Here is a 14,329-nt window from a genome sequence, read left to right as displayed (position 1 = left end):
GAGTTTCAGTCTGTTAATGTTTCACCACTGAATTTTAGTAGTATATTAGTTCTCATGATGATCTAGATATCCACCTCCAATTAAGGGCTACTTGCCTGGTTTCTGCCTTCTACATTTCTGTACCTTTTTTAAAAAAGATAATAAAGCATCAAAAGAAGGATTATTGCTCATTTAAATATCACCTCCAGCTTTGATTTTACTTATCCCTAAATAAAATATACAGTGTAGAAGATATCACGTTTTATCTTCATTTAAGCATTTCTGTAGTAATAATAAAAACAATGAAATCCACTAAAGCTGAATCTGAAGGCCACTTACCTTGTACCATGAATTCTTCCTCATGTTCAGCCTCCCCATCCACATATCAGACAGCAGCATTTGTGTACAAGTGTGAGCTACAAAAGGGCGAAGACGTGAAGACACTGCTAGTTTAAGGCAGGTGGCATTGCTCCAGTTTTTTAGCTCGTAAGTTAGCAACTTCATAGCCATGGTTTCATCTTGTCGGAATGACTGTTCTAGTAGCTCAACTGCCAGTTGCCCAAACTCACTAGGGAGGAAAAAAAATCACAAGACTTACCCGTACTGAAGATGCATATACACACTGCAGATGCACATTTCTAGTGGTCTCCTTAGAGTGAATGGATGTTCCTACAAGTTATGTTGCCTGAGGAACACCAGTGAATGTTTCTAAGTAATTACATATTTGATGGGCCGGTAGGGACAGATGAGATATTTTCTAAACCTATATAGAAGTTGGGCTTCTGCTAAATCATGTTTCTACATTCCTCTTCCTGAGCAGAAAATCGTATCTAATCTAGCAGAATGCTGTTCTTGGCTTTGAAGTAATACCTGACCAAACCAAAAAAGAATTCAGGCTTTCACAAAATTTTGTCTTTTTAAGGAAGTTAACAGATGAGAATTAGCTGGCCACTGTGAACAAACAGTGTTTACTAAATAGCAGGTAAGTGAAATGACTCAAGACACCAATGTCTAGCCTCATGACCAATAAAAGCTCCACCTGATCTTTTGCAATTCCTATACTATGTTCCAAGTTCTTTTGTTCATTTGCAACCAACAAGCAGCAGATTAATTAGCTATCAGACTCTGCATTTCTAAATAAGTGAGCTACTTTGAACTCTTCAATGGAGAATGTACAAGAATCAAATGTACGGTTTTGAGATTTTCTTACAACTTGTACATTTTATCCAATAGCTTGTGGAATATTTTATAACATGGCATGTTTACTTGGAATACTCCTTCAGTTCTTCCGAGGTATCATCAACAAGGTCACTTTGTTTGGATTCGTAGGCCATTGAACGATATAGTTTGCAAGCCACTAAAGCCTTTGCCATGGATTCTTCGCCATGCTGCCAGAAGAAGAGGGCCATTTTTTGTCTCTTCATTAGCACTGCCCATAGCAACAGTTCATTAAGAGGATAAGGAAAGCGTCTTGTTTCTGGATCATCAATATCTACTATGTCATCTTTGGTTTTTTTCTTTTTTCCTTCTTCTGTAATGGTATCGGCCTTAAAAAGCAAAAATAAAAATAGTACTAATTCATGAACCTTACGAAGAAAGAACAGGTAGGATCATAAAGCACTATATCCAGTTAAATGAATGAATACAACAGTAGAACTGAATGTGGCAATCAACTTTCAAAATAAGAAACAAGAAGAAACTTTTTGTTAGGACCACATTTAAAAGTGTTCCGCAAATGTTAGAACGCTATTTGATAGTCATTGTTGTTGCACTCATGAAGACTGTGTATTTGAAGACCATTGTTTCACTGCCCTGTCAAGGAGGATTACAGGAAAAACTTTCTCAGTTAATGAAAGATTAAAATAACTGGTCCACATGCAAAGATGACTGCCCATTACAGGGTAAAGAACATTAGGTTTTATTGAAGGGCAGGGTAAATTCTTCAAGTATTTTAATTAAAATGTACCATAGGTAGTCACGGCAAAATGTTATCTTTAAGAGAAATACTGACACTATACCAATGGAACGATAATTCTGCTTAGGAGAAAGTCTGCCAACTTAATACAACAAAAGTCCTCACACATATTTTCCATACAGAAAGAACCTGTTTTATATATAAAAAAGAGGAAACTGCAAGGTTGCATAGCCACAAAAATCAGAGATAGGGGACTTTCAATTAAGTTAATTGAAGGAAGAAATTGACAACTCTCTAATGTTCATTTGAACATGTCACAGAAGAAACTGCTACTAATTGAACTGTCTTCATAGTTTATAGTACTCTAATTTCTTCTCCTTAAGATTCTTCTGTGAAGAAACAAACCATGATAAACAAATAATCACAATACATATTACAATGAAACAACAAATATCCTCTGCTCCATATATATCTCTTTCAGGTAATACAAACTGCCATCTGTCTTATACCTTTGGTTTGTAAGGCTGTGCAGTTTTGATGAAATGATTATGCCGCATTTTCTCTTTCTTATCCACCCTGTTACCAAAAGGTTCATGGCTTTTACGCATTTGAGGAGTGCTGCCTGAAGTGTTTCGCCCAGAGCGCTGAAAAATAAAGGTCATCAAAAATATGATTTATGCAACTGCAGTACATTGCCTGAATTATGCAAAACCATAGACCTAAAATAATTTCCTAACTGAACTACAAAACCAAAATGGTTTATAAATAGCTAATGTAGGATCACTAAGTACAACAGAATGAGTGAATGGGCTGTGAATGTCCCCAGTTTAACTCTTATGTCAATTATAAACTCACTGAGAATTTTATGTAAATTTTGTATTTCTCAGCCCAGCCCTGATCTGCAATGCTATGATACGATTGGTCTACCTTGAAAGATTATTTTCATGCCTTCTGAAATAACGTATGTGAAGTGCTTTCATTTAAGGCTCAATCCATCCAAAATATAAACACTTATGTGTTGGTGGACCATGTATTTATATTCCTAAGTACTGCAGTAACCACTAAGTAGTGGTCCAGTTAAAAGTATAATGTATACAAAGAAGTCCTAGGAGAAACAGAAGTTCATAGGGGAAACAGTCTTCTCAGAAATTAACTCCTGCTATTTTACACAAAATATATTGCTTCAATAGATGATAAGATTAGTTTGCATCATCTCAGTTCAAAGAAATTACACACCCGATTGCTGCCACTGAGACTGTTGTATATCACTCTGAAGCGTTTCCGTGTATAAGTGCACCTGTAGGTTCCTCCCATCAAATATTCAACAACAAGTCCCACATCAATCAAGGTGAGTTTATATCCTGGAGGAAGATTTCCCTGGGGACAAGACAAAACTCGTACAGCTGGGAAGAAGCAAAGATCGTCTTCATACTTGTGCAGCACTTTAGAAGAACAGGAAAGATCCTCATCATCATCTACTCCAAGTCAACTGAAACAACGGAGTATCCCACATGTCTAGTTCTTAGTTGTTTTGATGCCTTGGCAGTCCAGTGCCAAAAGAGGCTCCAAGACTCCTCTTTACCTTGGAGCCAAGAAAAGTGTGGGTTTCCCCATAGGTGTATTGTGCTTCTAAGGTGTCTGTAGTCTACACAAAGCTCAGTTTCCAGGCTCACTTTGAAATTTACATTTTTGGTCTTTCAGAAAACCATGCAGAGGCTTTCTAAAACATCATTCACACAAAATAAGAGCTGAGTCAGAAAGAATGTAAATTCTTTTGTTTGCTACTACTCTTATGTTTCTGGCACTCTACTACATAATCACAGCTAGGCTGAAAGTCCTGGGTTTTTTTCTGTTGTTCTATGTGGGCACCTTCTCCTCCCAGAAAAAAAAAAAATAGTGCCAGAGGCTACTGAGAATGTCAGTCTCCAATTCTATGGCTGTAGCCTAGGGGCTTTACTAGACCTTTCCCTAAGGAGGAGCACTGACTCACAGAAAAAGTAAATTGGGGTCAGCGGTGGGTGGAGCCAGAGTCAAAACAGGGAAAGTTTGCATGATTGTATTGCTTGCTCACTCTCTCTGAGGAACCACATCCCTTTTAATTTCTGTGCCACCCAGTCCTAACTGCTCTCCCTTCTATGCCTTCCCATCTCTATAAGCTCTATAAAATTAGGGCTGCATAAAATTAGACTGAAGAGCACATGTGGCCTGCAGACTCCCCACATGAGCTCTAAACTCTTCCTATCTTTATAAGGTGGTCTTCAAAGAGCACAAACACTTCTCCTAGCTCCTAGCTCCTAACATTGTTAGGAAGGCACAGAGAGGTCTGTCTCTACTGTCACATGAAGGTAAAATGCACAAGGAGGAGAGGCCAGGTCCAATAGGAGAGGAAGGACCTAGATGCAAAGATTTGACTGGCTAGCAAAGACACCTCAAATCTTTGTTCCACTGATCATCTTGAGGTCCTTGGTATTAGGATGGCATATGAATGTTATAAATAAATTAGATAAACCACAGCCCTGGTCTGCATAGTATTCTGACTGGAACATGAAGGAATGAGCATCTTGTTTGTAAACTGTGGTCTAAAACAAAAAAAGGGATCCATTTTGAAAAGAGGAGGAAAAAGTTTAATTACTTTGAAGCAAGTTCTCCATCATGCTCAATGTAATGAGTCCTTAAATGTTATTTATAAGATGATTATATAACATGAGGAAATTATATTTAGTTTCTTCTTTATATGTGTCTGAAGAAAGTATTTTATCAACTGAAATCCATACCTGTTTGGCATCCCGTACAAGGTGAAACAGTGCTGGATTTGTTGGGCCTTGTTTCTTGATATGGAAGAAAAGAACACAGATTTTAGATGCACGGAGGCATGCAATAAAACAGAGTATGGGGATGCTATAATCTTCCCCTTGAGTTATCAAAAAACCTGTTTGGATAATTTCTCCAAGGGAGCATTTGGGAGTTCCACTAAGGGTATGGAGGAACCCACATGCAGGGCTCAGCTCCAAAGTTCCACTTTAAGGTGGTTAGTCAGATATTTCCTCGCCTGTTTAGTGAACACCTGGCAGTGGTAGCAGAAATCAATTCCATATGTCTCCCACAGGCAAAAAAAGCACAGGGACGATCAGTAGGCGGTAGTGTGCTACCACAATCCACACAGTTACAGGATGGCATCTTGAGTGCCATTTTCTTGAACAGATGAGGGTAGGAGGGCTGGTAAAAGCAGGGAAAAAGTGGGGAAAGTAATACCTGTTTGTTTGTTTTTAGTAGACAAGAAGAAAAAACAAAGTAGAAAAACCTGAAAACAATAGATGGTCAGAAAAGGGTTGAAGAGACAACATTTGCAAAGTAAGTAGCAGAGAAAGCACTTCCCGATGCACTCACAAGGGCAGTCGAAGAATTGAGGTCTTGGTGGGAGCCCCTCCCCGCACGCTGGGCATGCCTGGGGGCCAGGCTCCTGCCAAATAATAATTAATCAGTTCTGGAATCTTCCTGAATGCACTCCATGCATGTGCATGGAGCCCATGTGTGTGATGCACAGAGACCAAGAACAGGAACGTATTTTTCCCCACTTAAGAAACAGTTTTCAACAAAAAAGCAATCTTGCTCCAAAATCATGTGTCATGTAGACTTTGCAATTTCAAGAGTAATTTCTATCATTATGTTCAAGATTAGCTCTTAAATGCAGGAAAACAATGCTTTTATGTTCAATGCATGCTCCAAGTGCCTGTGACAGCATAATAGAAGCTCAGAATTTATCTTTCAAGTTCTTTACTGTTACTTAAGTTATTGATATAAAGAGCTATCCTTTAAAACCTTTATCCCAAATAATTATTGCCCAAATCAAAACTGAATTTTCCTCTGAATGTAAAGGGTATTTTTTTGCTTCAGATTAAAGCTATAAATATAGCATCCTCTTTCACATTAAAAATGTTTAGAAGCAGTGCAATCTTGCACAACTGCCATCAACTTACAGTGTTGTAAAGTTCTTCCAGCCTGGGAATTGTAAGAAACTTGTGCATGCTTACTCCATTTTCAATAAGAAGTTTCACAAAGGCAACTCTGTCCATCACAAGGGCATCCAACATGGCCTGCTCCAAAGATCCAACCTGAAGAAACAGGACACTCCTTAAGTTAAAATGAAATACATGCAAATATGAATCTTTTTTAAATGCCAAAATACAAGTCTACTATTTCCAAACATGAAATATATTTTAACCTGGTCAAAATAGCAAAAATAGTCTTAAAAACTGATGTAAAATGAGAGCATGGCTAAAGCAGTTCTCCTGAAAAATCAAAATCAGCAGTGATTTTAAAATAAAATAAAACACTGATTTAATGTATTTATTGTAGGTGCTTAGATCTTTATTCAGTGCAGGGAGCTCCCACAGAAGCTTACAACTAAGTTGAAATAATAAATCAGAAGGCTTAAAGCAGAGGCAGAGAAACTCTTTCAATGCAAGGGTCAAACTCCATCTGTAGGTGTAGCCAAAATGTGTTTCTAACCGATTTTTCAAACTCAGAAATAAGCAAGACATGCCTCTTTATGTCTTACACCTTATCTGTAAGTAAGCTCGGCTAAATAACTCAGTGCCACTTTTAAATAACAATCTTCTGCTCATAAATACAAGCAGCAAATAAACTGACAAGGAAGCCAGACAAGCTCCTGCATGTCTACTCAGAGATAACGGGGGAAAGATTTCCCTTGCTGAGCCCAGCAGAGCTTTTTTGGATGGTTCAGCGCTTGTTACATTCTAGCCCCAAAGATTTGATGAAACCCTTGGAGGCATGCTGTGAGGAATTGGTGTAAGACTTTGAGGATAAACCACTCGGATCTGTAGTGACTTGGACTCATCAGTTATTCCAGTTCCAAGAGCAGAGGTATCTAGCATGCCATCTTGTTCCATTCTACTGGATGAATTTCAGCTTTTGTGACCTGATGATGTGGACAGGGTGCTTGGGTCTATCTAGCCTACGACCTGCTCACTTGATCCTTGCCCTTCTTGTGTCATCGAAAAATCTATAGAAAGGGTCCAAGACTCCTTAAGAAACCTACCCTGGACCCAGCCAATGTGAACAACTTCTGACCAACTGCCAACACTCCCTTTTTGGGCAAGGTGATCAAGCAGGTTGTTGCCAGGGAGCTCCAGGCTCTCCTGGAGGAAACTGACTATCTAGACCCTTTTCAATCAGGCTTAGTCCTGGTTTTAGAATGAAAACTGTGGAATGACCTTTGCTGGGGGAAAGACTGGGGGAGTGCAATCCTGTTGAGTCTTCCAGACATCTCAGTAGCTTTCGATACCATCGACCATGGTATTCTTCTGCAGAGGTTGGTCAGGTTGGGAGCTGGGAGCACTGCTTTGCAGTGGTTCCACTCCTACCTGGCTGACCATCTCCAGATGGTGGTGCAGGGGGACTTCTGCTCTGCCATGGTAGTTCCACAGGGCTCTATTTTGTCCCCCATGTTTTTAACAACTACATGAAACTGCTGGGAGAGATCATCTGCAGGTTTGAGCTGAAGTGTCATCAGTACGCTGATGACACTCAGCTCTACCTCTTGTTTTCATCATCTCCAGCTGAGGTGGTAACAGTGCTGAACCAGCATCTGAGCCTGGTAATGGGCTGGATGTGGGCTAATAAGCTGAAGCTCAGTCCAGCTAAGCTCAGTCCAGGAGATACCATTGGTCCATCTGTTCAACTGGGGAATTTTCAGCTTATCTGGACAGGGCTGCATTCTGCCTACATGATAAGGTTCGCAGTCTTGGAGAACTCCTGGATCACAAGTTGGCACTTATTGTCCAGGTGGACTTGGTTTCCAGGAGCACTTTTTATCAGTTTCAGCTGATTTATCAGGTATGTCCCTAGCTGGATGAGTGGAGTCTTGCCACGGTTATCCATGCACGAATGACCTCCCACTTAGATTACTGTAATGCACTCTATGTGGGGCTGCCTTTGAAAATGGTCCAGACCTTGTGACCTGTTCAAAATTGGGCAGCATGCTTACTGACAAGGATCAGCATTTGTAAGCATGTCATGCCAGTCCTACTCAGGGTACACTGACTGCTGGTTGCCATCCAGGTCCAACTGAAAGTGCTCATGATAACATATAAAGTCCTAAACAGTTTGGGGCTAGGTTATTTGAGGGAGTGCCTTTCTCCATTCGATCTTAATCTGAAGTCCTCTTCCACATTCCACGCATGTGTGTAAACATTTGGTATTTATTACTTCTACTTTTTCCTATTTTGGGTTTTTAATTTTGTTAATTTATTTACAGATTTCATTTGTTGTTGTTAGTAGTTGTAGTCTTTGTATCAAATGTCATATTGTGTTTGCAATGTTTTATGTTTTTGGATTTCGTTACATGTTGTAAGCCACCTAGAGGGCCTATGGTTAGCGGGGTGGTATATAAATTGAATAAATAAAATAAGTAATTATTAAAATGGCACAGGAGACAAACAAAGTGCTACAGAACTGCCATGGGGAAGAACAGTAGTCCCCCAGAATCACTTTCTGAAGATAACCATTAAGTCAGGAGAAAAACCAATGCAATGCCCATTATCCTTACCCCAGACACTCAGTACTGAATGCTGTCAAGAAATTCAGAAAAATTAATAGAGTCATTTCCCCATTCCCTGTAAATCAGTCAATCAAAGCAACAAAAACAGTGCCAGATCCAAGTAAGAGATCAAGAGTGAAGTGGATCCAGATAACTGTTAGCATTCAAGGGAGTCCAGAGATGTGCGGTAATGACCTGGCCATACACCTTGGCCAAAAGGTGCATTTTCAACTTGATTAGAAACACCACATAGGCTTTTAGTAGATCAGGAAATAGTCTCTCTGCAATGGACCACAAAAGATATCCTCTTAACAGTAACTTGGTGTGTAAGCCCTCACAAAAATTTAGGCTATCATTTAGCATTGTGCATGAGCAGGAATTTGTCCACATGATTCACCAGGTTCTCTTTCTCTTGTCCTTTCCCATGCTCAAGTGGAGGAATAAACCATGACATAGTTCCATTTTAGCAGATTCCTAGCTTTTTACTACATGAAAACCAGACATATTATGGTTTGAAATGAACTATACTGGATCACTAAAGAAGTCAACTTCAAATCTTCGGTGGTTTTTGCAGGTTTTTTTTAGCAACTGACTACAGTTTAAAGTACAATCCCTGGTTTGCACATAGGAACAAACCAAGAATCTGCTAAAGTGATGAGTTTCCTTGTCCTCTCTCTCCTGTGAGATAGGGGAGAGTACCTGAAACTTTGTATGGGCTTATTGTTGTTTGTGCATGTAACACTAAACTATGGTTTACTGTAGCATAATACAACCAGCTTCTTAATAAAATGTGAGTAGTTCAACTACTATGTATACATACCAGCCACTGTTGCCCATAAACAAAAACATGATTTTTGGCAATGTCAACTCTATCCCATGCAAGGGTAAGAACAAGTTGGTCAAACGCAGAAGCATTAGTGCCTAAAAAAAACCCAAACAAAACAGTTTTTGAATGTTAAGCTTCTCATCACAAAATCCCTATTTTCACAAATGAACGTATTTAATATTAGATGGTAATGAAAGACAACTGATTTTATGTTGTTTGCTATCAGCATCCATTGCATAGGGTAAAATAAATAAAATTATCTATTGTGGGAAAGGTTTCAAATTTGCAAAGGTTTAAGCCCAACTGTATGATATGTATTTGTGCATTTTTATAAAGAGCTAAATATTATGACTTAAAGCTAAGCTAAAAGGAAAGGCTTAAAAAAGCTTTATCCAATAGCAACCTCTCCAGAAATATATTGGAAGGCACTCTGAAAACAAAATAAAAGTGTTTGTCTGTTTGGAGTGAGAGCAATACTGAGTCAGGAAGCAATGCCCAAATTTCAAAGCTGTTTTGTGAAGTTCACACATAGTTACATTATATGTCTACCACATATGAATTCACATGGTCAACCAGATGAGAGCTGTGATCACTCTTTCTAGAAAGAATATGCAAAGGTTTTTAAAAGGTACTTTCAATGGAGTTACTAATCTGAGAATGAGAAGACAGAAACAGTCAATAAAAAAATATGAGCAGGGATATGGGTGTTTCCAATGGAATTGGGATTAATGTCCCCACCCCAAAAGAATATGGTGCAGCCCTCAGTACAGTATGCTTTCAAGGTAAACAGCTTACCTTTTAATAGTGCTGTGAGGATTGCAACATCTATATCTTGATGTTCATCAGATCCAATATGGAACACAGTGATCTATGTTGAAAATTATATTAAGAAAAAGGTTTTTCCATCTGTTTTAACATTACTAACAGAGGGTATTTTGCTTTGGACATAACGCATAGCAAAACTTTTAAGATGCATTAATACTAAGCTACACTGTATACAGAAGTCCAAATTCACCTAACTGCAAGACAAATTTGCAACAATAGTGCAAATGTATTCCACATCTAATTATATATTGCACATCCAGCTCCAAGAACATAGTGCAGGAACACTTGACTGAGCGCCTCGTCCAAACACAATCTATCCAGACACTACAGTCAACATCCAGGGACTTCTTCCAAGTGAAAACTCAGGGAAGCTCAGAGGGCACTGACTTTGTCATCCTTTCAGCACCAGATTAAAATGGCCTTGTATGCCAAGGCATTTGAAGACATATATGGATATTCAAAGGCTTCAGGGATTACCATTCCAAGATGTTTACAGGTCTGGCTTCCATATTTTATTTTAGCTGTTTTTTATTCACTTTTTACTCAATTTATTCTTTTAGGTGCCAGGCAAAACCCTTTTTATTTTCCCAATGTTTAAGGACCTGTTTTAATTGGGGTTTTATTATTCGTTGAATTTTAGAATGATATATATATATATATATATATATATATATATATATATATATATAGTATTGTTAAACCATCCCAAGACTTCGGTAATGGGACAGTCTAGAAAAGTTTTTAATTCATATATATATATATATATATATATATATATATATATATATATAAATTAAAATTAAAATTTGGTTTAAATTTTTGCTTTTTTGAATTTCTGAATGGCATTTTACTCTATTGTTTTATGAACTGCTACAAACTGCCAAGAGAGTTCTAGTTATTGGGTGGTATAAGGATTTAATAAACAATAGCAATAATAATTCAAATACCAAAATTTTAAAGGCAAATTCTAATCAAGGTGTATAAAGGAAATAAGTCTGTCCAATACCAATAGAAATAATTTTAAAATTACAGAGATAGCTAAGCAATTATATTTCCAAGATATACTAGCTGAAATTTAAAAAGTGGGGGGGAGAAAGAAAACACACCTTTTAAAACAAAGAATGTTAAAAGGGAACAGGAGAGAGGATAAGTATATTTGAGTCATAAACTTAGTTCACACATGTACTTGCAATGTTGTAATTTATATTTTTTGTCAGTCTTTCTCAACTGTGCAGGTGTGCTCTTGTGATTGTTCAATATAAGTCTTGTCTGGACAATTTCCTTGTCAGTTTCAGATGCCAAAGGGAATGGTGAAGTGCAGTAGGAAATAGACTGACATGGTGAAACTACATATCGGCCAATTCGTGCACAGTTGCCCAGGACTGAGTACCTAGCTGTCAGTGGGAAGAAAAGAAAAAAGCAGAAAAAGAAGGTGTGCTAAAAGACAAGATCCCCACTTCGTTGATGTGATCCTCTTAGCATTAAGTGATGAAAACTTAAAAGCCAAAGGATTACAATACTAAGTAGAAGGTCTTGTCCTTCTGCTGACTTTGGGTGCACCTCCTTTTGTCACTTTTCCCTTTCCAATTAACAGCTGGCAGCCAGTCCCAATTTCATCTTGCCAATTTCCATTTTTATTATCTACTGCTCCTTATGGCTCCCTTTAAAAAATAAAATGGATAGAAATTGATCAAATGAGACTTCCCATATTGAACAGCCAGAAGTACACATTTGTGAAAGACTAGTCTAAATAAATGAATAAATAATAAAAATAAACTAACACAGCTTTGAATTGCTTGGTCTGAACTATTTTATTTTATTTTATTTTATTTTATTTTATTTTATTTTATTTTATGGTGGAAAACCCTAACCCCTAGAATAAGCCAGAAGCTGCCAGGGTGGTTGGATAGCCCAAAATAAGTCATCCTGTGGGAAACAGTCTGGCTTTGGACAACCCAATACCCAGCATGGTTAGTTACCCATGATGACTTGTTTTGTCATAAAACTATCAGTGCTTAGATTGTGAAAACTAGATTAAGGTCACAGTTTGGTGCTATTGTGAACAAACTTGGATGGATCTTTGAGCTCGTGTGTGACTTTGTCTCTTATACTAACCACTCGACAGGGCTCTATAACCCTTCCATAACCCAAGGTCACTGGGTTTGCATTGTACACATGTAATATGCAACATGATTTCATGTTGTGGCTATACAACTTGACACCTATAAGCACTGCAGATTGATGTACGGTGACCAGCTGCAGCATGTCATTTGAACCCAGTCCCAGGGTTTGCGTTTATCAGGAATAAACACCGATAAGCAATGAAAATCCAGACTACCATTTGCTGATTTGTCAAGACTTAATCCAAACGTACACGATGCAGCCATCTTACTGGTCTAGGTCTAAGGCGTGTTTTAATGGAAGATTACTCAGGAAACCTAAAACAAGCTACTCTCTTCTCACTCTACAACGTTCAAAGATTTACTTACAAGTTCTTTTTTTTTCATGCATTCCAACAGTGTCTGGAACAAATGAACTGCTTCGCTCTGACCAAAATTAAATGTCTTTTTGATAGTTGAAATTATTTCAGGTTCTGCTCCTTCAGGAATATTTCTGAGATTAAAAACAAAGGAAAAAACAGAAAGCCTGTCATCAGTAGCACAAGTAAAGCACAAGAGACAGCACTTCCTCTTTTGTTGAACGCAGCAGTCAGTCTTCCTATCCAAAATGTCTCTCAAGAAAGTCCTCTTCAGTTCATACAACCTGTTAAGTATTTCTCACATCAAGGTGAAGAACTATATAACATGGCTTTGCATGCAAAAGCTACTATAATTTCAATCACCAGTTGAAAAAATCTCGGAAAGCAAGGCCTGGAATGACTCTTGCTCAAGCTGCTATTAATTTGAGCAAATAATACTGGGCTTCATGGACTGGTGCTCCGATTCCATGAAAGGAAGCTCAATATGTTTACACTGATGCTTTAAAAAAGGCTTACCCTCCCTCTTCCGTTTGCTTATAAACGTAAGCCAGAATGTCTGCAGCTCTGCCAGTCCCCTCACAGACCACCACTGGCACAGGAGGACTTTCCTGAAGGTATTCCAGAACTGTAAGGATAACGTTGGGACCACCTTCAAATATAAGCGCCACCACAGGGACACCCTGACCAATTCCTACATAAAGCAAGTTACAAAAATGCAGTTCTTTACTCATTAGGTTAGTCTTTTAAAAGAATAAACAAAATGCATTCCATTTTATATCCAGTTATCGGTGAATGTCTTATACTCAACAGGAGTTTAAAAACCAGAATTAACATCAGGACTTTATATACTCTGAACATAATTGTACTTTTTCCAATGTTAAACTATTTTGCAACCTGCATAAATTAAGCATGATTTCTCCTATTTTGCATTTTTACTGTTTTGCATATTTGATTCTAATTTTGCTGGTCATGGGGGTAGGGGGAGTGAACAACACAGAGCCCGGAAACCCCTCTCTTTAATCATTTAGAAATCTCCTGCAGCAATATTCTGGTTTCAAGTTCATCGGACATTGCCCATACCACATCAAACCTATATTCATCATATTCCCAGGGCGAAGGTTTTAAAGGCACATGTTGCAGTAACTCAGCCTTGTTCTGTTCAGCTCCTAGAAGGAAGACTGCCCAGAAACTCTTCGTATGCATTCTCAAGATCCATTTAAGAAAAAGGCAGGACATAAATGATATCAAGCCTAAGTAACCGAACAACTTAGAAATTTATTGTTAGTGACCACAGATGTTTTCAGAAAGCTGAAATTTTGTGCCTAGTGGCCGTTTCTGTACTGTTTCCACTTTCCTAAAAAAGCATTGCTATCTGGCTAGTACATGAACTTTACCATCAGTTGATAAGGCTCTGTTCCACAGCCCTTCTTCCTGAGAAATAGGCTTCCACCAGGACCTTTCACAATGTAACTCCAGAGGTTCAGAATGCACTCCAAACATGATTGCCAAAATATACACAAAGACATGTGTCGTGCATGAAGCCCCGACAGAAACAGTGACTCATGAGGAGGACTTGCACTTGACACCCAGTGCCCAAGAGTCGACCCCACAACCCAGCGCAGGGACAGCTAAGCCAGCTGCTGCATCTTCCTCTGACCCCCAGCACGTTGAGCGAACACCTGGACCTTTATCAGAGACAGGGAGTCATGAGAAAGAGGAAGCTGCAAGTTCTACTCAGAAGGAGGC

The 14,329-nt window shown here is 38.5% G+C and overlaps 1 protein-coding gene across 7 annotated transcripts in view; it reads right to left on the bottom strand.

Moving 5' to 3' along the window:
• TRPM7 (transient receptor potential cation channel subfamily M member 7) overlaps positions 1-14,329 on the bottom strand; it is a 79,219-nt gene that overhangs the window by 28,675 nt on the left and 36,215 nt on the right. For 6 of the 7 annotated variants that reach the window (XM_044438566.1, XM_044438567.1, XM_044438569.1 and 3 more), the window contains 10 exons: positions 13,100-13,274; positions 12,594-12,717; positions 10,075-10,147; positions 9,274-9,374; positions 5,872-6,006; positions 4,669-4,722; positions 3,131-3,271; positions 2,404-2,538; positions 1,246-1,526; positions 319-547 (listed from right to left, as the gene is read on the bottom strand). In XM_044438566.1, coding sequence (XP_044294501.1) covers positions 319-547; positions 1,246-1,526; positions 2,404-2,538; positions 3,131-3,271; positions 4,669-4,722; positions 5,872-6,006; positions 9,274-9,374; positions 10,075-10,147; positions 12,594-12,717; positions 13,100-13,274 — 1,448 coding nt within the window. The remainder of the gene's footprint in view (positions 1-318; positions 548-1,245; positions 1,527-2,403; positions 2,539-3,130; positions 3,272-4,668; positions 4,723-5,871; positions 6,007-9,273; positions 9,375-10,074; positions 10,148-12,593; positions 12,718-13,099; positions 13,275-14,329) is intronic. The other variant, XM_044438572.1, reaches the window with a different exon arrangement.

Source organism: Varanus komodoensis, unplaced genomic scaffold (assembly GCF_004798865.1).
Source record: "Varanus komodoensis strain SLA01 unplaced genomic scaffold, ASM479886v1 scaffold33, whole genome shotgun sequence".
Lineage (NCBI taxonomy): Eukaryota > Metazoa > Chordata > Lepidosauria > Squamata > Varanidae > Varanus > Varanus komodoensis.
Note: the sequence above shows the minus strand (reverse complement) of the source record. Positions and strands in the feature narration are given on the sequence as shown.